The sequence below is a fragment of the Lynx rufus genome, unplaced genomic scaffold, assembly GCF_022079265.1.
Source record: "Lynx rufus isolate CCGP_SWC_20201006 ecotype Redwood Valley unplaced genomic scaffold, mLynRuf1.p SCAF_8, whole genome shotgun sequence".
NCBI lineage: Eukaryota > Metazoa > Chordata > Mammalia > Carnivora > Felidae > Lynx > Lynx rufus.
The window spans coordinates 120,677,119-120,698,494 of record NW_025814896.1 but is presented as its reverse complement, the minus strand read 5'-3'; the positions used below and the strand labels follow the sequence as shown (position 1 = coordinate 120,698,494).

The 21,376-nt window shown below is 39.8% G+C and overlaps 1 protein-coding gene across 8 annotated transcripts in view; it reads right to left on the bottom strand.

The window, feature by feature from the left end:
• The window catches only part of DTNB (dystrobrevin beta), a 240,764-nt gene that overhangs the window by 53,754 nt on the left and 165,634 nt on the right, over window positions 1-21,376 (bottom strand). For 7 of the 8 annotated variants that reach the window (XR_006960167.1, XR_006960169.1, XM_047068473.1 and 4 more), the window contains 2 exons: window positions 7,616-7,705; window positions 4,350-4,437 (listed from right to left, as the gene is read on the bottom strand). Coding sequence is in view for 6 of the 8 variants with exons in the window: in XM_047068473.1 (XP_046924429.1) it covers window positions 4,350-4,437; window positions 7,616-7,705 (178 nt within the window). In the remaining 2 variants the exon portion in view is untranslated. The remainder of the gene's footprint in view (window positions 1-4,349; window positions 4,438-7,615; window positions 7,706-21,376) is intronic. The other variant, XM_047068476.1, reaches the window with a different exon arrangement.

Sequence of the window (21,376 nt, the reverse complement as noted above, 5' to 3'; positions counted from 1 at the left end):
TTCTCACAGAAGCCATACAGTATAAAGCAGGGACCTGCTATACATTTTCATAGCTCCTTCTATTTTCCCTCCACTGCACCTAATTGTTTGTAGTTACGTTAATAGTGTGATTATTTGTTTAATGTTTGTCCCTCTCACTAGACTGTTAGTTCCCTGAGGGCAGGAATCATTTGTTCATCATAGTAAATAAAATAAGTAATAAATAGTTGCCAAATGAATACGATGAATATGTGTGCAGAAGGAAGGGGAAATGTATATTAATATGCATATAACTCTTCAAGGAAAGGGTTGAAACGAAAGAAAAAAGGGAACATTTTATTATAACTTACTTCAAATTTATAGTAAACATATGGCAGATCCCTGGGTAGCTAGCCATTTTTCAATACAAACTCTTCCATATTCACCATTCTTGGTTCCTTTTTCTTTTAACTGAGATATAATGCTCATATCTTAAATACGCCATCCAATCAGTTTTGACAAGTGCATGTAACTTGTAACCCACACCTCTATTAAAATGCAGAACATTTCCATCAATCTAGAAATTTTCTTTATCTCTCTTCAATATCCTCGTTCCCAGAAACAGTACCTGATGTGATTTCCATCACTATAAATCAATTTTACCTATTCTAGAATTTCATATACAAGGAATCAAACAGTACGCACTTTTGGTGTCTGATGTACGAGAATTCTGTTTGTGCCACATCCTCTCCAACATTTGATGTTGTCAATCTTCTTCATTTTAGCCATTCTGGTGGGTCAATATGGTTTTAATTGCCATTTTCCAGATGATTAATGATATCAAGCACCTTCTTATGTGCTTATTGCTCATCTGTATAACTTCTTCTGTGAAGGGTCTGGACAAGTCTTGAGGCCATTTAAAAACTGGGAGTTGTCTTATTATTGAGGTGCAGGAATTCTTTACATAGTATGCCCTTTATCAGACATGTGTTGCAGATATTTTCTTCCAGGTTTTGGTTTGTCTATTTTTTTGATAGTATCTTTTGATGAGCAAAAGATTTTATTTTCAAAAAGGTCCAGTTTATCAATTGTTTTTTTTTATTTTTTTTATTTATTTATTTTTTATTTATTTATTTTTTTTATTTATTTATTTTGGGACAGAGAGAGACAGAGCATGAACGGGGGAGGGGCAGAGAGAGAGGGAGGCACAGAATCGGAAACAGGCTCCAGGCTCCGAGCCATCAGCCCAGAGCCTGACGCGGGGCTCGAACTCACGGACCGCGAGTTCGTGACCTGGCTGAAGTCGGACGCTTAACCGACTGCGCCACCCAGGCGCCCCTCAATTGTTTTTTTTTTAATGGTTCATGATCCCTCTAAGAATTCTTTGCCTGCTCCAAGGTCATGAAGATATTTCTCTAAGCCTTCTTTTAGTAGCTTTATGGTTCTAGCTTTTAGGTTTAAATTTATGATACATTTCAAGTTGGTTTCTATGGATGGTTTGAGATTCTTTACTTCATATAGATATACAGCTGTTCCAGAAGCACTTGTTAGAAAGATTTTCCTTTCCCAAAATGTCTTTTGTGCCTTGTCAAAAAAAGTCATTTGACCTTATACATATAAGCTTATCTTATGGATGACTCATTTGTCTATCTTTTTGCCAATACCACACTTTCTTGATTACTGTGGCTGTATAGTAAGTCTTGATGTCAAGTAGGGTTAAGTCCACCAACTTTGTTCTTTTTAAGGACTTTTGGTTCTTCTAAGTCCTCTGGTTTCCAAATATGTTTTAAAATCAGTTGGCCAATTTCTATAAAAAGTCTACTGAGGTTCTGACTGGTACTGAATCTGTAGATTAATTTGGAAAATTTTGCCATCTTAACAATATTAAATCTGAATATTTTATGGCATACCTCTCCACTTATTTAGGTTTTCTTTAATTTCTCTCAGCAATATTTTATTGCTTAACATCTTTCGTGAAATTTATCCATAAGTATTTGATGTTTTTAAATGTTATAGTAAATGGTGTTTTTCCTAAATTTAGTTTTCTAGTTATTCACTGCTGGTAGATAGAAATACAATCAATTTTGGTACACTGACTTTGTATCTTGCAGCACTGCTATAAAGTCATGTATCTGTCTTAGCAGTGTTTTTGTAGATTCCTTAGGACATTCTCTACACCATCATGTCATCTGTAAATAATAACAGCTTTACTTCCTCCTTTCCAATATTCACACCCTTTTCTTCCTTTTTTTCCCTTTTCTTCCATATTGTACTGGCTAAGACCTCCAGGGCAATTTTGAATAGAGGTGGTGAAAGTGGACACCTTTGTCTTGTTCTCAATATTAGGTAGGAGAAATAGTCCAAAATTTAACCTTTCATTATATTAGCTGTAGATTTTCTTGTAGGTGTTCTTTAGCAGATTTAAGAAGTTTCTTCTACTACTAGTATACTGAAAATGGGCAGTGCAATTTGCAACTACATGGATGGAACTAGAGGGTATTATGCTAAGCGAAATCAGTCAGTCAGAGAAAGACAAATAATCATATGACTTCACTCATATGAGGACTTTAATATACAAAACAGATGAATATAAGGGAAGGGAAGCAAAAATAATATAAAAATAGGGAAGGGGACAAAACATAAGAGACTCTTAAATATAGAGAATAGAGGGTTGCTGGAAGGGTTGTGGGAGGGGGGATGGGCTAAATGGGTAAGGGGCTTAAGGAATCTACTCTTGAAATCATTGTTACACCATGTGCTAACTAACTTGAATGTAAATTATAAAAAATAAATAAATTATAGAAAAAAGTGAATAAACAATAAAAACATAGAAAAAAAATGGTCAAAGCCTTATTCAATAATTTCCAAAATAGTAAAATCCTGTTCTATTTGGAAATAGGACAAATGAAAGCAAGCACACTACCTGCAGTAAGAATGAAAATATAAATAAGTTGAGAAAGGCTTTAGATATTTTCATGACTCGTGACTCTTAATTAATGTCCGTAATAATTGGCATTTTATAGAACTATTTCCTTTTTTAAAAAAATTCTCAATGTCAATAATCTTTACCGAGATTAAAGAAAAGAAAAAAAAAGAAAAGAAAAGAAGAGAGAAAGGGCAGTGCATTTTGTTAAATACTTTTTCTGCACCTACTGAAATGATCTTATAATTTTCTTTTTTAAACTGCTAACTTGGCAAATTACATTGTCTGATTTTTATGTATTAGTTAAATCTGCACTCCTAGGATAAATCTCACTTGATCATGGTGTATTATCCTTTTTATATATTGCTAGATTCAATTTTTTAATATTTTGTTAAAGATTTTTTCATGTTCATGAGAGAATTTGGTTATTGATATTCTTTTCTTGTAATGGCCTCTTTTGTCTTGGTATCAGGTTAGAGTGGCCTGATAAAACTTGGAAAGTGTTTCTTCTTCCTCTATTGAAAATTTATGTCAGATTGTTATTATTTCTTCCTTAAATACATGATAGTATTCAATAGTTAAGCCCTCTAAGCTTAGAGTTTTCTTTGTGTGAAGTTAATTATGAATTCAATCACTTTAACAGATTTAGGACTATTTAGATTTTCTATTTATTCTTATGTCAGTTTTGTTAATTTGCCTTTTTTTTTAAGATTTTATTTTTAAGTAATGTCTACACCCAACATCAGGCTCGTACCCATAACCCTACGATCAAGAGTTGCGTGCTCTACCAACTGAGCCAGCCAGGTACCCCTAACTTGTGTCTTTCATGGAATTTGTCTATTTCATCTAGGTTGCCAACTTTATTGGCAAAAACTGCTTATAATATTTCCTTATCATCCTTAAAATACCTGTAGGATCTGTAGCAATGTCCCTTCTTTCATTTGTGATACTGGTAATTTGTGTTTTCTTTCCTTTTTTCTTCATCAGGATTTCTAGAGGGTTATTAATTTATTTGATCCTCTTTTTTAATGTTTTTATTTTTGTGAGAGAGAGAGAGACAGAGCATGAGTGAGGGAGGGGAAGAGAGAGAGGAAGACACAGACTCTGAAGCAGTCTCCAGGCTCTGAGCTGTCAGCCCAGAGCCTTTTGCGGGGCTCAAACTCACAAACTGTGAGATCATGATCTGAACCGAAGTCAGACGCTTAACCAACTGAGCCACCCAGGTGCCCCGATTCAATCTTTTTAAAGAACCAGCTCTTTGATTTTTTTCTTGACTCATTTTTTAAGGAGGATATTATAGATAAAACTAAAGGTCACTGTAATCCCTTCCCTAAACCCATGCCTCTCCTTTTGTTCCTGAGGTACCTATATCTATTCTCCTAAATTTCAAGTTTACCATCCCTCTACCATTTGCATATTAAAATAATGCTAATTTCTGCTACTCTGCTAGGACCTTCCATTTACTTACCATGTTTCCTGCTTCTGCAGCCAGCCGGGCAGCATAGCGAGCTATAAGCCGGTGTTCCTCATCCAGTCGGCTAGGACTGTCCAGGACACTACCAAGGAGACAAAAATTCAATAGGTGTGCATTAAACATCCCCTACCTTTGTTTTTCTTTTAGAAAGAACAGATGGGAGAAAGCTTGTAAACAAGTATGGTAGCAAAAGAAACAGAAGCCTGGGTCATAGATACTAATGGTCCTCTGAGACAAAGGAGGTTTAGAGAAATGATGAGGCCACATACGCCACACTTATCTCCCTGCTCCTACACCATCAGAAGGGGCACTTCTTTTTTAATTCAAGGTCTGAGAAAAGACAGACCATCTGCAAAATCTGAAAGAGGGATTTCTAATCAAATGTTTTGGAAGAACTTGTGACTTTTACACATAGGTCTTGAATTTAAAAAGACCAAGAGAGAACTAAAGCACCATGAAAAACAGGGCTAAGGAAAAGTACTTAACACTGGCTGAACAGAAGTAAGAAGCCTAGGCAAGGGCAAGTCCAACATATGCTAAAGTCAGAGAAGAATCCATGGTATTAAACCTTCCCTTTCAACGCTCCTTTTTCTTCTTTTACCAAGCTTGTTACCATTATAGCCTCATCTTAGAGTAAATTAATTTACTTCATTACTCTTTCATAAGAGTGCTGGTACCCCCAAAACTGAAAGACCTACCTAGTTGGGATATCAAATACTGCTGCACCTGGATGAAAGAAGCTAGCTCTGTATATATGTGATGCAATGAACTTCGGACTGGATTATGAAATAATTCACTCCTTTAATTTAGCATGTTACATCAACTGTCATTTATCCATTACATTATCTTGTAATAATTACTGAGGGGAATCTGGGAAGGGTGATGTTAAATCTATAGAGATGTGTCTGACCTTATTTATGTATTTTTCCTAGATGTTTTCACCTTTCTATATTTCCAATCTCTGTGGCTAATTCTTTAAGATTAACTTGGTCTTTCTTCTAGGATGGATTTTTTTTTTTTTAAGGTGCTTTAAGTCTTCTGCCTGTGCCACTTTAGAATATTTGATAATTTCAGGTATGCAAGTATCAGTCTCCAGCATGTCTCATCATCCTCTGAAAAGATGATCTTGTAATAAGAACATGCTAGCATCAGTTGGCTTTAATACATTAGGGCCAAGGCCCCAAGGTCAAGGCTGAACTGTAATATTTGTGCCTTAAAGATGTTTGTTAGAAATAAGAGAACTACCTTTATCTTCTGAATAAACAACAAAAATGAACATTTAACAATACAAGTGGATAATATTATAGAGGGAGCGGCAGCCTAAGAAATGGGACTTAAAGTGTATGCCCTTTGTTTTGGCAAGGGATATAACAAACACTTCATTTTTTCCCTCTGTGCAAAAGAGCTCCTTTCTCCTCCATCATGTTCCACCCCCTAGGAAGGTTAATTCTGTTTGTCATTTATACACAAGTGTGCACGACACGGTTGCTTTATTTGGCTATGCTTTCCAGTCAGAAACTAGAACTTTATGCTGATCAGAGGTTTTAAGGTCAATGAAAATTAAGAGGAAAATTAGAAAGGTTCCTTATTTTTCTGCTTGAGCTAACTTTCATTTTCAGAATTAGCCAGGAAATTTCTGACTTCTTTGAGGAAGCATGAAGCTAGGTTCAAGAAGAGATACAGTACTCACCCAATCCTCATGTTCCCCCAGGCCTCCCAGCCAGCAGTTCTTGCGCAGGAAGCTTAATCCCTAAGCGAGGAGGCTTGAGGACCTAAGCTAGACCCACCATAAATCTCTTTGGGCTGAAATATCAGGTAGCAGTCCCTGCCCAACATTCTGCTCCTATTTTCACCATGGAAACTTTTAATCACCTACACAAATGCCCTTATTGATAATAAGTAAGCTGTCCTGCCAGGGGTGAGACACCTCTATTCCTAGATCCCAGGAGCTGAGACAGAGTGTACAGAAATCATCTGTTGGATGAAGAGACACTCTTTGTGATACAATGCATAATTATCAGGCCTCCCCTCCCCTCCTATAGGATAGGCCTATATTAAACATACTTGGGAAGTAAAGAAGTAGACTTTAGGGATAAATGCCTAAACATATCAATGCTATTTAGTCACACTGGTAAAATTACGGGAAATGGTATGAAATATAAAAAACAATCCTTTTCAAAGATATATATTTCACATTAATTATTCTTGTCATCGCAGGAAATAAAGCAAGCTCAAATGACCTTCCCATGAAGCCATCGCAGGTTCTGTGCAAAACTAAGATCAAAATGCAAGGCTCCAGCTCTCTTATGTGCTCAGTTAATAAATTATGGCTTCCTCTCTAAAATTAAGAATCCGTTTGGCATAGTGACTCTTATTTGCTGCTAGGTGAAGTGGAGGGATGGCTTTATATGATTTAAACTTTACCTGCTATTCTCCTTGCAGAATGGTGGTAGGTGTGGGCACAGAGTGGACAGGTAGCTTTGTGTCTGCCTGAATGCAACAGCACTTAGATTGGTATTAATCCTTTTAAAGGGTTAACTTTGCTAGAGTTAGTGGTTATCAAATGTTTTTCCATCCTAACCCACTGAGGAACCAGGCATATTCTCACATTAACAGTGAGTCCCTACCACAGTTGTCAAAGAAAGGGGTACATGGAGTTATTATAATATATACAATATGAGGAGGGATATATGTTTTGGAAAAGGCCCTGGGGTGACAATGATCCAATATCACTGCTGAAAACCACTGGTTCAGTTAATCAATGATGGATCTGGGAGACAGAGATGAAGATGTAGCACGTAAAGACGTTCTAGGGTGATGGCACCTTAGACGAGACAAAGTGAGACATCTGTGGGTTGATCAACCTTAAGCCCTGAATGTCGACAGAAAGGGGTCATTATTTAGACAAGAATGAACAGTGAGACGTGGCATCAGGTAACTCTGTGCATGTGCATCTTGAGACTGCACATCTGTCTGAGATTTGCTCAGCCTTTACGTGTGGGCCGAAGGAAGCGAACTCCACTTCATAAGAGCATTTCTGACTATATGTTTAGGTAAGTGCCCGGGCTTGGCAAGGCTCCTTCTCTTTCAGAAGTTAATGCTTTAGCAATTATTTAAGCTCTGCCAAACATAGCTGGTAGCTTCTCAAGAAAAACCCCACATGCAGAGCTTTTTCCAGCTGGCAACCCCAGGTAACATAGCTCTCCCTCCCTCTGATCAGCCCTTGGCTACCCGCCTGCTGCTGCTGCGCTACCACTGACCGTGCACAGTGTTGCAGACGGGCCACATAGGAGGCTATCAGCGCATGCTCATCGGCCAAGTGACTGGGTATATCCTGGCTATACTGTAACCTAGGAACAATGGAGGCAAAGACAGCAAGCACGACACAGACACATATAGAGCGAGAAATGAACATGGATTAAAATGGGCAAACTTCAAAGAAAAATAGAAAAAAAAATCATGATAAGGAAAATAAAAAAACACAATGCATAATGGAATATGGTGTTAGACCATAGAGAATACATTTCACAAATCCTTTGGACAAAAGCAGTCCCTCAGGAAACAGCCTTGGTTGACTGACACTTTAGCCTTTGAGCAGAAGAAACCAAGGAGGGGTCGCCAAGGAGCCTTGCCCACCAGTCTTACCCAGGTTCTGGGCTCTGGGATGGACGCACCATTTTAGGGAATGCCCTCTGGCAGGAAAACAGGCAGCCTGGGTCTATTTAACATCACTAAACGCCCTCTAATGCTTTTACAGCTTTTGTCTACACATTAAGAGATTTTCAGTGTCACCTCATGATACCAGTTAAACCTTTTTATTTTTATAAGGATACTGCCTTTAGCATCATTCTATTTTCTCCCATAAAACTGATACTTAAACCAAACTTGTCAGAGTTGTTTCTCATTGTAAAACACTGTATACATTCTGAGTGAGGCTCTTTTATAGACGTTCCGTAGGACCCTGCACATGAGTTTTTAAACATTTTTTACTCCAGAAATGTTAAAACGTGCACAAAATAAACTAATGACTACTTTTCACGTACCCAACCTCAAAGAAATCAACATTTTGTCAACTTGCTGAGTCTATCCCTCAACTTTTTGCCTTGAAAGGGGTGGCTGGAGAAAATCCCAGTTTATTATTTCATTTTGGAATACTTAATTTATATAGCCATAATGCCATCATCACACCTAAACACATTTAAGAAAAAGTTTTAATCCAACCCATCTAAAAATTTCCAATTTAATATCCATTTACATTTAAAATCAAGATCCCAGGGGCGCCTGGGTGGCGCAGTCGGTTAAGCGTCCGACTTCAGCCAGGCCACGATCTCGCGGTCCGTGAGTTCGAGCCCCGCGTCAGGCTCTGGGCTGATGGCTCGGAGCCTGGAGCCTGTTTCCGATTCTGTGTCTCCCTCTCTCTCTGCCCCTCCCCCGTTCATGCTCTGTCTCTCTCTGTCCCAAAAATAAATAAAAACGTTGAAAAAAAATTAAAAAAATAAAATAAAATCAAGATCCCAGCAAGGTTCACACACTTTGCATTTGGTTTGTATGTTTTTGTTTTTAATCTTCCTTTTCCTCGTTTCTTTCATGTCATTTGTGAAGAAAACAGCATATCCTACATTCTGGATTTAACTGATTGCTTCCTTGTTGCCATTCAATTTGTTTCTCTATTCCCTGTGGCTGTATCTGGATATTTGATTGATGTTTTTGCTTTTGTTTCATTTTTGAGAAGAGGCTAGAATCTGTCATAGGTAATACGGTGCACTTATAAATCAAATAGGGGCACATAATGGAATATAAACATTGATCAGTGAATTCAGAAGTTATTGGTCAAATCTCTCTAGTGTAAAGTTCCCCACCAATTTTTCACCTACTGGCTTTAGCATTTACTAATGAGTCTTTCCTAGATTCATTAGTTCTTGTGGGGTTGCAAACGTCCAGTTTCCAATTTTATCATCTTTTCTGCATTTATTAGTTTATTTGTTTATCATGAAATATCATTCATTCAAGAAAGGTAAAACAAATGGTTGACATTTATTACTTAACAAATTTCAGAACAATGAGTTAGGGCCCTAGTAACCTACAATGATTACCAAGGAGTTTTTTTTTTTTTTTTATCATTATGATCTCATAGATTTTTATGTACCCGATTGCTTCAATCCATTATAATAATATTTTAGATGCTCAAATTATCCTGTCTTTGGCCAGTGGGAGCCCCCTATAAGTAGGCTCCTGTGTTAATCTAATATATGCATTAGATATTATCAGCTTCCTTGCTTGGCACAGTATGATGTCCCAGTCTCGTCTTGTGCATGTCCTGTCCCACATCTGGAATCAACTATTCTTTCAAGGATTCCAGGTTCCCGTTACTAGGAATGAGTATTTAGAGACCACAGTCAGGGTACTAGGGTGCTCTTTATTCCTGGAGTGTCATTACTGCTTCTAGAACTTTTCAGTGGATAAAGCTAGGAAATCTATGTATTTTAGAAGAAATAAAAACAGGTTCTCTCACTACTTTCAGATGCCATTCAATTTTCTGTTAGCGTGCATTGTTTTTGAGAAATCACTTCAAAAACCTTATCTTTGGGGGCACCTGGGTGGCTCAGCCGGCTGAGTGTCCGACTTCGGCTCAGGTTATGATCTCACCATTCGTGGGTTCGAGCCCCGCTTCGGGCTCTGTGCTTACGGCTCGGAGCCTGGAGCCTGCTTCAGATTCTGTCTCCCTCTCTCTCTGCCCTTCCCCCACTTGCACTCTGTCTCACTCTGTCTCTCAAAAATAAATATTTAAAAAAAGTTAAAAAACAAACAAACCTTATCTTTGTTCCCTTGTATATAACATTTTGTTTTCCTCTAGCTGCTTTAAATATCTTTTTATCATTGGTTTTCAGCAATTTGATTGTGATGTGCTTTGGTATGGTTTTCTCTGTTTATCCTGATTACAATTTGCCGAACTTCTTTATCTATGGGTTTATGATTTTCATTTAATTTGCAAAAATTTATTTGGAAATTTGGAAAAAAAATTTCCTGGAATAATTTTTCTCTCCTCCCTCTTTTAAACTGCTTGACATTGTTGCGTAGGTCTTGAGAAGCTCTGTTAATTTTTCAGCCACTTTTCTGTGTTTCATTCAATTTATTATTTATTTATTTTAGAGAGAGCAAGAGTGAGCACAAGTGAGCGAGGGGCAGAGAGAGAGAAGCAGGGCTTGAGCTCACCCAACGCGGGGCTCGAACTCATGAACCATAAGATCATGACCTGAGACGAAGTCAGATGCTTAACCAACTGAGCCACCCAGGTGCCCCTTCTGTGTTTCATTTTAGATAGTTTGTATTGCTGTGTCTTTAAGTTCAGTGGACTTTTTTTGTCTATAATTTCTGATCTACTGTTAAGTCCATCTATGGAATTTTTCATTTCAGGTACTATCCCTTTCAACTTTAGAAGTTCTATTTTTCAATTTAAAACTTTGTCATTGAAGTAGAATATATATTCAGAAACTTCCAATATGTTTACACTTGGTTCTTTTTTATTTTCATTTTTCTCATTACGTTAATATTTTCCTTTACATTTTTCTATTTATTGTGAGTGTTTTAAAGTCCATGTCTGCTCACTGCATCATGCCTGTTATTTCTGGCTCTGTTTGTATTGACTAATTTAATTCTGGTTACAGGCCATACCTTCCTGCTGCTTCCTATGTCTTCTAAATTTTTACTGGATGATGGAAATTGTGAGTAGTATGTTGTTGAATGTCTGAATTTTGTTGTCTTCTTCTAAAGACTCTAGTAGTCAGTTAATTTACCTGTGGACAGTTCGGTCCTTTTGAGGCCTGTGTTAAAGCTTCATTAGTGCAGATCTATGGTAATTTTTATCTAGGGCTATTTTCACCCTGCTCGTAAGGTGTGGCCTTTCCGGGGTGCTCCAAGTGTTCCATGATGTCTCTATTCTGGTTGATTGGAACCCAAACAACGGCCTGAGCTTGAGTAGCTGTTCTACTTTCAAATCCCTGGGAGTTGAGTTGTTCTTTCCCAGGTAGCTGTTCTTTGGTGGTCCTGTGAAATCTCATTCTATGCACAAGCAGCTTGTTTTCAGCCAAAGACTTAACAGACCTGTATGCAGATTTATGGAGCTATTTCTCTAAATGCTTCCTCCCCTCCGGTATTCTACTTGGCAAATTATAGCCTCCCTAAACTCCAATCTCTGTCTTCTTATTCTCAGCAAATAAGGCTTACTCTGCTTGTCTCTGGCACTGGAGTTTGGTAAATGCCTCCCAGCAGAAAGCCTGGGAAATCATAGGGCTCTCCTCATTTACTTCCTTTCCCTTGGAGAAGAGTCCTGCCCTACTTACTGTCTAATTTCTGAAAACAGTGTTATATTCAGAATAGTTTTCTAGACGTTTATAGTGGAAGAGCTAATCTTATAGCAGTTACTTCACCATGACCAGCGTGGAATTCTCTCCCATAGTAACTCATTTTGTATCATACTTTTGTAAAGTATTTGTCTACTTCAAACTAAAAATTAAAACAAAACAAAACAAAAGTGCTTCTTTCTAAGACAGATTGAAAAGTAGCAGTGTTATATAAGGCCATCATAAGGGTTTCAGCTTTTACTCTGATATGAGAAGTTATTGGTGGGTTTTGAGCAGAGGTAGGGTATGAAAGAACTTATATTTTAATAAGATCATTTGCACTATGGAAGATAAAGTGTCAGAGAATGGGGAGGCAGCAGCTAATTAGAAGCTTCCTGCAACGTTCCATATGAGAGACAAGAGTGGCCAGCAAAGTAGCAGTAGCTGTAGAGGTGTAAGAAATAGCAAGATCTTGGACAGATTCTGACAGTGTTTTTGGATAAAGCTGATCTAATAATCTGACATTTTTGACGAAATAAGCATCAAGACTTCTGACCGAGCAACTACAGGAATGAGACCGCCATTCACTGAGCCGGTGAAGACCCTGAGAGAAGTAGGTTTGGTTGGGAAGATACAGAACTCAGCTTGGGACATCTAACTAAGGTATGCATTAGATCCAAGTGAAGATACCACTGAGGAGGAAGATAATGAGGTTAGAGCTCAGCAAAAAAGGTCTGGTCCGGAAAAATAAGGTTAGAAGTCACTGGTATGTAGACAGTATTAAAAACTGTGAGTCTGGATGGGATCACCTACAGTGAGGCCAAACAGAAAAGAGAAGTGCTCCCTGTGGCATACTAGCATTTAGAGTTCAAAGAGGTATGGAATAACTAGCAAAGGGGGCCAAGAAGGAAGAGGAGGAAAAGCAGAAGAGCACAATAGCTGGAGGCAAGTATAGAAAGCGTTTCAAGTAGAAGGGAGCGATCATCTATGTCAAATGCCATGGATAGATCAATTAAGATAAGTCCTGAGAATTCATCAGTGAATTTAACACTGAGGAAGTCACTGGTCTCCTTGAAAGAACTGGTTTGGCAGCGAACAGGATGTGAAAATCTGACCAAGGTGCGTTCCAAAGGGAATGGCAGAAAAGAAATTGTAGGCATTCACTATAGAAGCAATAGTCCAACTAAACTCCATTTTAACTTTCCATGAAAACTGCTATTCAGAACTAGTGTCTTTGGTAATGAGGAATCTAAACCAAAATGAAAGGCATTATCAGTAGCCATCTACAGTAAATAAGGCACTTAAGTGTCCATATATTTTCTGACAATTCTGTGTCAGGGTATGGGTATTATGTTAGATATACATGTGATAATACATACTCCGTTGAAAGGTGTACCTGTGTTTCCAGACTTTTTTCCTTTAAATTCTTTCCTTTTGATAAAATATAAATCTATATACAACCCCCAACTTATAAGTAGGTTTTGCTTTAGAAATCTGTTTTCCTAAAGCAAAGTCAGTAGTTTGGAATAGTTTGGAATCCCACACAAGTGATAAATACATAAAATAATGATAATGATAATAACGATAGTAATAATGATAATAATAATAATAATTTGTTCTATTCTAGGCTGACACATGTCAATTCCATCCATAAAAGTAAGTGATTTTCACGGCACAATATACAATAGTTCTAGTAGTATTTCTGATGGAAATTTGGCATTTGAGTCAATGTCTGGAGCACCTACTGGATGTCAGGCAACGTGCCAGGAGAAGAAGACATACCACAGTAAGCAGGATCCAGACACGGCTGCTGCTCTCTTGATGTTAACAGTCTAGTAGAAAAAGAGATGATCACACAAATAAATGTAAAATGGCTAATATAGTAAGTGTTAAGATGACAGGGACACTGTTCTTCTCTAAGAAAACTTAATAGGGGTTCCTCGTTGGCTCAGTCAGTAGAGCATGTGACTCTTGATCTCAGGGTTGTGAGTTCGAGCCCCACATTGTGTGTACAGCTTACTTAAGGAACAAAACAGAAAAAAACAAAACAAAACAAAACAAAAAAAACAAAAAGGAAGAAGAAGAAGACATAAGAATAGAATGTTGTCCAGTTAGGGAGATCAGCAAAAGCAAGGGTGAGTAGAATAAACCAGAGTTAAAAAAGAGGAGTGACAACGAAATGAGCACATCTCTCTCTGCAGCATACTTTCCTTCCCAAGACACCCTCCCAGCTCTATGCATTTGAAACAAGCTTCTAGGTACTCCAGATGCACACTCCAGGGTGACACCTGCTCTCCAAGATGATGGGGGCCTTTGAATCTAAGGCAGAGTGTCTCATGGCTTCAGCAGAAGCTCCAGTGGCAGCAAGAGAGGGTGCTTTGGCAGAAATTAAGAGACACACTTGTGGGGTCAGGACACAAGGGAAAGGGATGTGAGTGGTGAGGGTGGGGATGAAGGGTAAGTTGTGGTGGGACAAGGTCAGAAGCAGAGGCTGCTTCTGGAGTGGCAGTTTGTAGCCCCGGAGCAGGACTCATTGCTCGGCAGGAGGCAGGAGAGCACAGCATCTGAGAGCATGGGCTCTGGAGTGAGGCAGGCTTGGGTTTAATCCATACTCTGATACCTGCTTGCTACGTGAACTTGGGCTTCAATCTGTCCACAGAGAGATTCAGTCCCCTCATCTGTAAAATAATAATATAAAATCTACCTCATGTATTACTGACTTTAGAGAGTACAGGAAGGATTATAGAAGATAATGTAGTAGTCATTATCAGCAGAGTACCTGTGACCTTATCACAGACTTTCACATATGCTCTTTTGCTTATTCTCAGAATAATCTTACCAAAAGGTATTACTGTAATCCTCACAAGTTTACATTTCCAGCTCTGACCTCCCCCTGGAGCTCCAAGATTGTGTATTAGAGGGCCTAGTCAGCATCTCCCCTTGGCTGCCTAACAGGCATCCCAAACTGAACATGTTCAAAACAGAGCTCATTCTCTCCACCCACTTCCTCACCTGCCACTCTCCCAGGCTGACGAGTTGAAAGGAACAGCACCACCACTCACCCAGTCACCGAGCTCAAAGCAGAAGTCTTCTTGTTTCTTCTTCTCATTTCCTCGTGCCCCACATCCAATTCCTTAATCAGCCCTACTGGCTGCCCTCCGAAACCAGCCCCCTTCACTGCCCCCACTGCTGCCATCCTTTCTATCTGGCAAGTCTCACCAAGTGCCACCCAACAGCCCTTGACTGCCCTCCTCTTCCACTCTTGCCCACTACAGTCGATTCTCCACACCACAGTGAGTGATCTTTTAGTAGTGGGGGTGATGAAAATGTTCTAGAATTGATTGTGGTGATGGCCACACAACTCTGTAAGCATACCCCAACCCACTGAATCGTACACTTTATGTGGATGGATTGTATGGTGAATGAATTATGTCTCAGTAATCTATTAAAGAAATAAATAAACAGTTCTGAAACCACTATCCATGCTACCAGGGCTAAACAAATAGGCACAGGGATGGTGGGTGATGGGGGCCGGGTTTCTCACTCTTGGAGAGGAAAGTTACAGATGACCAGGGGTGGGGGCAGCTATAGTGAATCATGCAGTACTGGAGTAGAACCAGATACTTCAGTAGAACTCATGGCCTTTATTTCTCTGCCCTGAATGGAATAAGCAGGCAATGTTAATAAGATGCCACATGCTTGAAGTAATTGAAGAAGAAAACCCCTTTCCTAACAGAAGAAGTACTGATTAAGATACAAAACAGCAGCACGACTTGAAGAAAAGGAGCAAGTTTCTGGATAAAGCCTTGTGAGTCCTCACTCTCAATGAACGTATAGTCTAGAAAAGCATGGAACAAACAGGTAATTATGATACACTGATATGTACAACATGCTATGAATCACAGAGGAAGAACACTTAACCTAGTTGTAGGGTATTAGGGAGGGCTTCCTGGAGGAGCTGAAGCTAAGTTCAGAAGGAAGAATTAGATGACAAAGAGAGGGACATAAAAGGAAAAAGGAAGGGAAGGCACAAAAAGGAAGGAGCAGGTGCAGAAACCTGCTTGGGGAACTGTAAATGATTTGAGTAATTCTGAGTGTAGAAGCCAAATAAAAAGAATGAAATAAGGTAGGGCTGGGGAGACTAGCAACCGTCACCTTGGAGCAGCCTCCAAAGCCACACTGAAGAATGTGGGCCTAATCCTGTAGAATTGTGTTGCCACTAGCCACATGTACCTGTTTACATTCAAATTAATTCAAATTAAGTTAAAATTCACTCCTCTGTCACATTTCAAGTGCTTGACAGCCACACTTGGGTAATGGCTACCATTCTGGTTTCTATGCTATTGGACAGTGCTGTAGAAACAAAGAGCCACTGGAAAGTTTTAACCAGGAGAGTAACATCGTTAGATCTGCATTTCAGTAAAATGTCTGGTAACAAAGAAAGGACTAGATTGGGGGTGAGGTGGGGAGTAGACTGGAGATTTCCTAGTAAGATCCATGAAAAAAGTAGGAATTTATACCACAGCACTGATTTGTTTTAAATATCTGCTTTACTATGGCTAAGTTAAAATATTGTAATAGTTTGATGTTAGAAGGAGTGAGTGAAGAGCCATGGTTAAACTGGATCACCATAGGAATTTCAGCATTGCTATAGGAATTTCCATTATAAGTGCAAGCCTTTGGCACACCCCTTTCACTACAAAGCAGCATACCGCACGGAGTCGGCTTTTTTTTTTTTTTAATGCTTATTTATTTTTGAGAGAGAGAGTGCAAGCAAGCAGGGAAGGGGCAGAGAGAGAGGAAGACACAGAATCTGAAGCAGGTTCCAGGCTCTGAGCTGTCAGCACACAGCCTGACGTGGGGCTCGAACTCACCAACAGTGAGATCATGACCTGAGCCAAAGTTGGATGCTAACCAACCGAGCCACCCAGGTGCCCTGCATTGAGTCAGCTTCTTAAGAGCAGATATGGTCAAGATACTCAAGTTAACAGCCTCCAAATGTGAAAAATGTGTAAAATTGTGTGTGTGTGGGTTCTGTACATTTGTTGGATCTGAGTATGTGCCTGCCCTTTGCTACTGTGAATGTGAGGTAGCTGGAAGAATCTGGATGACAAGAACTCATGCTATGGTCTGGTTCCTCTGTGTCCCACAGGCACTTCTAATTCAACATAATCTTGCTATCTTCCTGCCCAAATCTTCCTCCTGTGTTTTGACCATAAGTACCGTAAGCCAGAAAGGAACCTAGAGGAGAATCATCTATTCCCTTCCTTGGCCCCCCACATCCAAACTCCACAGAGTTTGGATCACTCTGTGGATCACTCTCAGGATCCCTCAGGCATCTCAGTCTGAACACGCAATGCTGAACTCACAGTTTTTCTCCCCAGACCTGTTCCTTCTTCCCCTCTGTTCTGCTGACAGTCCATAATGGATGTAATTCTTGCTCAGGTTGAGGACCTCCAGCTTCAGTCCAATGAGAGGAGGTAACTATTACTTCAGTGCAAGGAGAGGAGTTACTATGCTTCTGTAAGCTTCAATTTTCCAACCTTAAGCTTTAAAGTATGGACTTGGAAATACTCAAGTTTTCTGTTTGTACTAACCTGAGTTAGAACTGCTGAAGGGTTTACCTTAAATGCTTGAATGGAAATGGAATTTAATCCCAACCCAGAGGCAGCTAAAACCTGGCTGATTGCCTGGGCCATCAGATGGACTTTGGAAATCTGCCAACACTGAGGACCCTGCAGTCACATAAAATTATGTGTTAATTTTCAATTACTCTGCTTTTCTGTCTCTCAAAAATAGATTGGAGAAAAAAAGTAATTCTTGTGTTGTCTCAGATTCTCATGAATTCATGCAAGCTAAGTTGTTTCATGATCGTGCTTAAACCCTCATTAATTCTTGCTTTTCAACCAAACTCACTCTCATTTCACAGGAGGGAAGAGCACCAATAGCCTGAGTCCACAAATGGATAATTTCTGGCTTGACCAATTTCAGTTTGCCTCCTTTCTTCATTTTGCCAATATTTCTGTTGTTCTCAGTCTAAAAAACAACAGATTGTGGCTTCTGTCATTCTTCAGTATTCTGTAGATAACAAGATAAAACCTTTACCTTGGCACCCACTCAGAAAGCCATTGTAATACTATTATAGTGCAACGCATCTCTTAACTTGGTCATGTGTCTTCAGCTCAGAAATAATATAGAATATGGCACTTTCTGGCCTTTAAAAAATACTTTTCCTTCTTGTGAAGTATGTGTTAAGTTAAAAATTTTTGATAAAATCGTGCCTTTACTTATGATTCCTAGTAATTGGTAACTTCTTAGAATTAGTGGCTCTAATATCTACGTGTTGCTACCCAAAGATGGTGGCACACAATACATCTTTATAAACCAAACAGACTAGAAAGCACTGTTTAATATTTGAGGAAAATAAAAATGAGGTGGTAGGGGGGTAAAAAGGGCCTCCTGAAACAAATCTATGCTAATGCGGGAGAGATATAATCTACTTAGGTATGCAATTTTTTTTTCAGAAATCACCCAAAAAAGAAGTCTACAGCTAATGTCTCTTCAGCACCCTTACCTTCTCCGCAGACAGCAGACCCCCTTCTTTGGAAAACCGACCCCTACCCATTCAACCGTGGTAATCTAGGTAGGGCCACCAAACAGAAAACCCCTGAATGGGTAACATGATCTAAGATGGACCAAAAAGAACTCTCACTGGGAGTTTCCAAGTTGGAACTAAGAGAAAGGCAATCGCTATAGGGTTGAGGTTATGAAATATGAACACACAGGTCTCACGGATATATTCCCTGCTGTGTGAAAGGTAACTATTATAGGGAAGAATCAGCTGACATACAACAGGGAGGAGCAAGGAGCATGAGGGTAGCAGAGGGAGACAGGGAAACACCTAAGTGAGTTATAGCCCCCCTGGCTCTGGTCATCCCTGAGGCCCAGCCACGTACAGCCCTGCTCTTCTTTCCCCAGTTTGGCTACAAAAACAAAAAAATCTTCTTGTTTTCCCTAAGCTCATCCAAACTGAGCTTCTGTCACTTATAGCCAAGGGTTCTGACTAAAATAGAAACTGATACTAGAAGTGGGGAGTAACACTGAGTGGAACTAGCTGAGTCGGGTTGAGGAATGGATGGCAGCAACACTCCATCCCAGGGAGGGGACACATCTATCTTTGCTACGTGGCCACTAAGAAAAGCAACTGGTTCAACTGTGATCTTAAGGATCGTGGGGCTTCGATCTTGTGCCCCTGATGGCTGGAGTTCCAGGCACCAGAGAAGAATAACAGGATGGAGCAGTGATTTCCCGAAGTCTTCAGAACGAAGGGAGGGAGATGGGTTGTCTGGAAGCCAGTTGCTTCAGCCCACCAAGGGTGAGATAATGAAGACAATTAGGATCTCGTGGGGGCTGTATTGTTCCAAAAACCCCAAATATAAACCTCAACTCTTTGGCAGAGTGGGGTAGGGACAATTACCCAGTCATGTGGATAGTCTGTGGTTCGAAGCGCTTCCTGTACAGACTACCAGCTAAACGTTCTGCATCCTCCCTTTGCCTTCTAATTCCTGGAGCGGGCCTTCTTCTGGGCTCCTCTCCCCATCCACTTATGCTGTAATCTTCTCCGGTCTGTAAAATCTCTTTCCACTCACCCACCTGCTTTGCTGCTTCCAAATTCTTGTTGGTATGGTCTCCTCTTTCATTTTTCTTTCTTCTTGCGGGTTTTTACTCAAAATAATCCCAACACTGTCATTTTGGTGGTGTTTCACAAGGAAACACAGCAGATGTGGCTTAATATGCCATGTTTTCCGTCACCTCCCTTTTCCCGCTGTCCGAATTACAATTCTCCTACTTTCTGATCTCTACCTTTGTGGACTGGGTGCAAAGTGCTTACAACTTATCATTTGCTTCAGGGCAGGAGGGGCTAAGGAGTCATAGAAAAACACACCTAGACCTGACCTGGGTGAATGGACATAACCTATGTAACCAGGGTCCAGGGCTGTTACAGCACGTGGACAGTCTCCTGGGAGAGGCATGCACCCATTTGCAGTTGTACGTGGAATGCTACATTATGGGAAGGAAAACCTAGGAGAGGAAACCTGTATGAGAAGGTGTGGGTATGTATATACTTTTGCACACATCTGTGTGCTCGGTAGCAAAACGGTGGTCTGCCAACAGCCTCTGTTATTTGTCCTTCCCACGATCTCTCTCTTCTGTTCTTGACAGTATGACCATCTTTTGGGGACACACTCCCTCCTCTGTTTTGATGATGTAGGTTTAATGGGTGTGGCCTACCACATACACAAGGGTGGGCAGTAATCCAATCCAGGACAGTTAAGAACCCTTCCTTGGAGTTTTCTAATCGAAGGGAGGAAAAGCATAACTTCTTGAGTGCCAATGCTGTGGCTGTGCGTCTGAAGCCATCGGCGGTATTAAGAAGTAGGTGTTTCGCAGCAGTAGGGAATGAAGATGGCATTCTGTGAGTAACCAAGAGATGGAGAAGCCACAGATAGACATCCCGATGGCTTTTAAGTTGCTTTTGTGATCCGTGGACACTTCTGCCTTTGCTTTCTGCTTTTGCCTTTGTCTTTGTGGGTTTGTCTCTTTTTGTTTTCCTTTTTGTTTTTTTAACTATAGTAAGAACACATACCATAAGATCTACCTGGTACTAACTACGAGCACAATGCTATAGAGCAGTTCATTTACAACCTTTTCATCTTGCTTAATTGGGTTTGTGCATTTTAAGTTAAATTTTAATACACGAAGTTAAAAGAGTTAATACTAATATACCAACTGAATGCACAAAGCAAAAAGTGTCATATTGGAAGTTTTTGTTACTGCCATAGTTATATGAACTGCCCACAGAATTGTAAAAGTTTAAATATTCATAAATAACGCTAAGGCTTTAGAAGACATTAGAAAATATTGGCATAATTTTCGATATTGGTCTGAATATATGTTATGATTTAAAACAGTACAATAGTGGGTGCCTGGGTGGCTCAGTTGGTTAAGCATCCGACTCTTGGTTTCGGCTCAGGTCATGATCTCATTGTTCATGGGTCTGGGCCCGTGTCAGGCTTTGTGCTGGAAGCGCAGGGTCTGCTTGGGATTCTCTCTCTCCCTTTCTCTTTGCCCCGCCCCCCGGCTCGCTCACTCTCTCTCTCTCAAAATAAAAATGAATGAATAAATAAAATAATACAGTACCTTAGTCCAGAGACTAATACCACCATTCACATTCTGAACCCTGGGGAAAAAGAGGGACAGAAGCAAGCCTTGGAGGAAATCCAGTAGAAGGGGGAGACTTTAAGCCTCTGTTTTAAAGTTTTGAAAGTTTTTTGTTGTTTGTTTTTAAGTACATTGTTCTCGTTATTTTATTTTATTTACTTTGATTTTTTTAATGTTTATTTATTTTTGAGAGAGAGAGACAGAGCATGAGTGGGGAAGGGGCAGAGAGAGAGGGAGACACAGAATCCGAAGCAGGCTCCAGGCTCTGAGCTGTCAGCACAGAGTCCAACGCAAGGCTCAAACTCACTATCTGTGAGATCATGACCTGAGCTGAAGTCAGACGCTCAACTGACTGAGCCACCTAGGCGTCCCTCTTCTGGTTTTTTTTAAAGAAAGCAAATTTCCAGGAACTATTTAGTCTAAAGCAAAGATGAAATTTCTTTCCAATTATAGAAATTT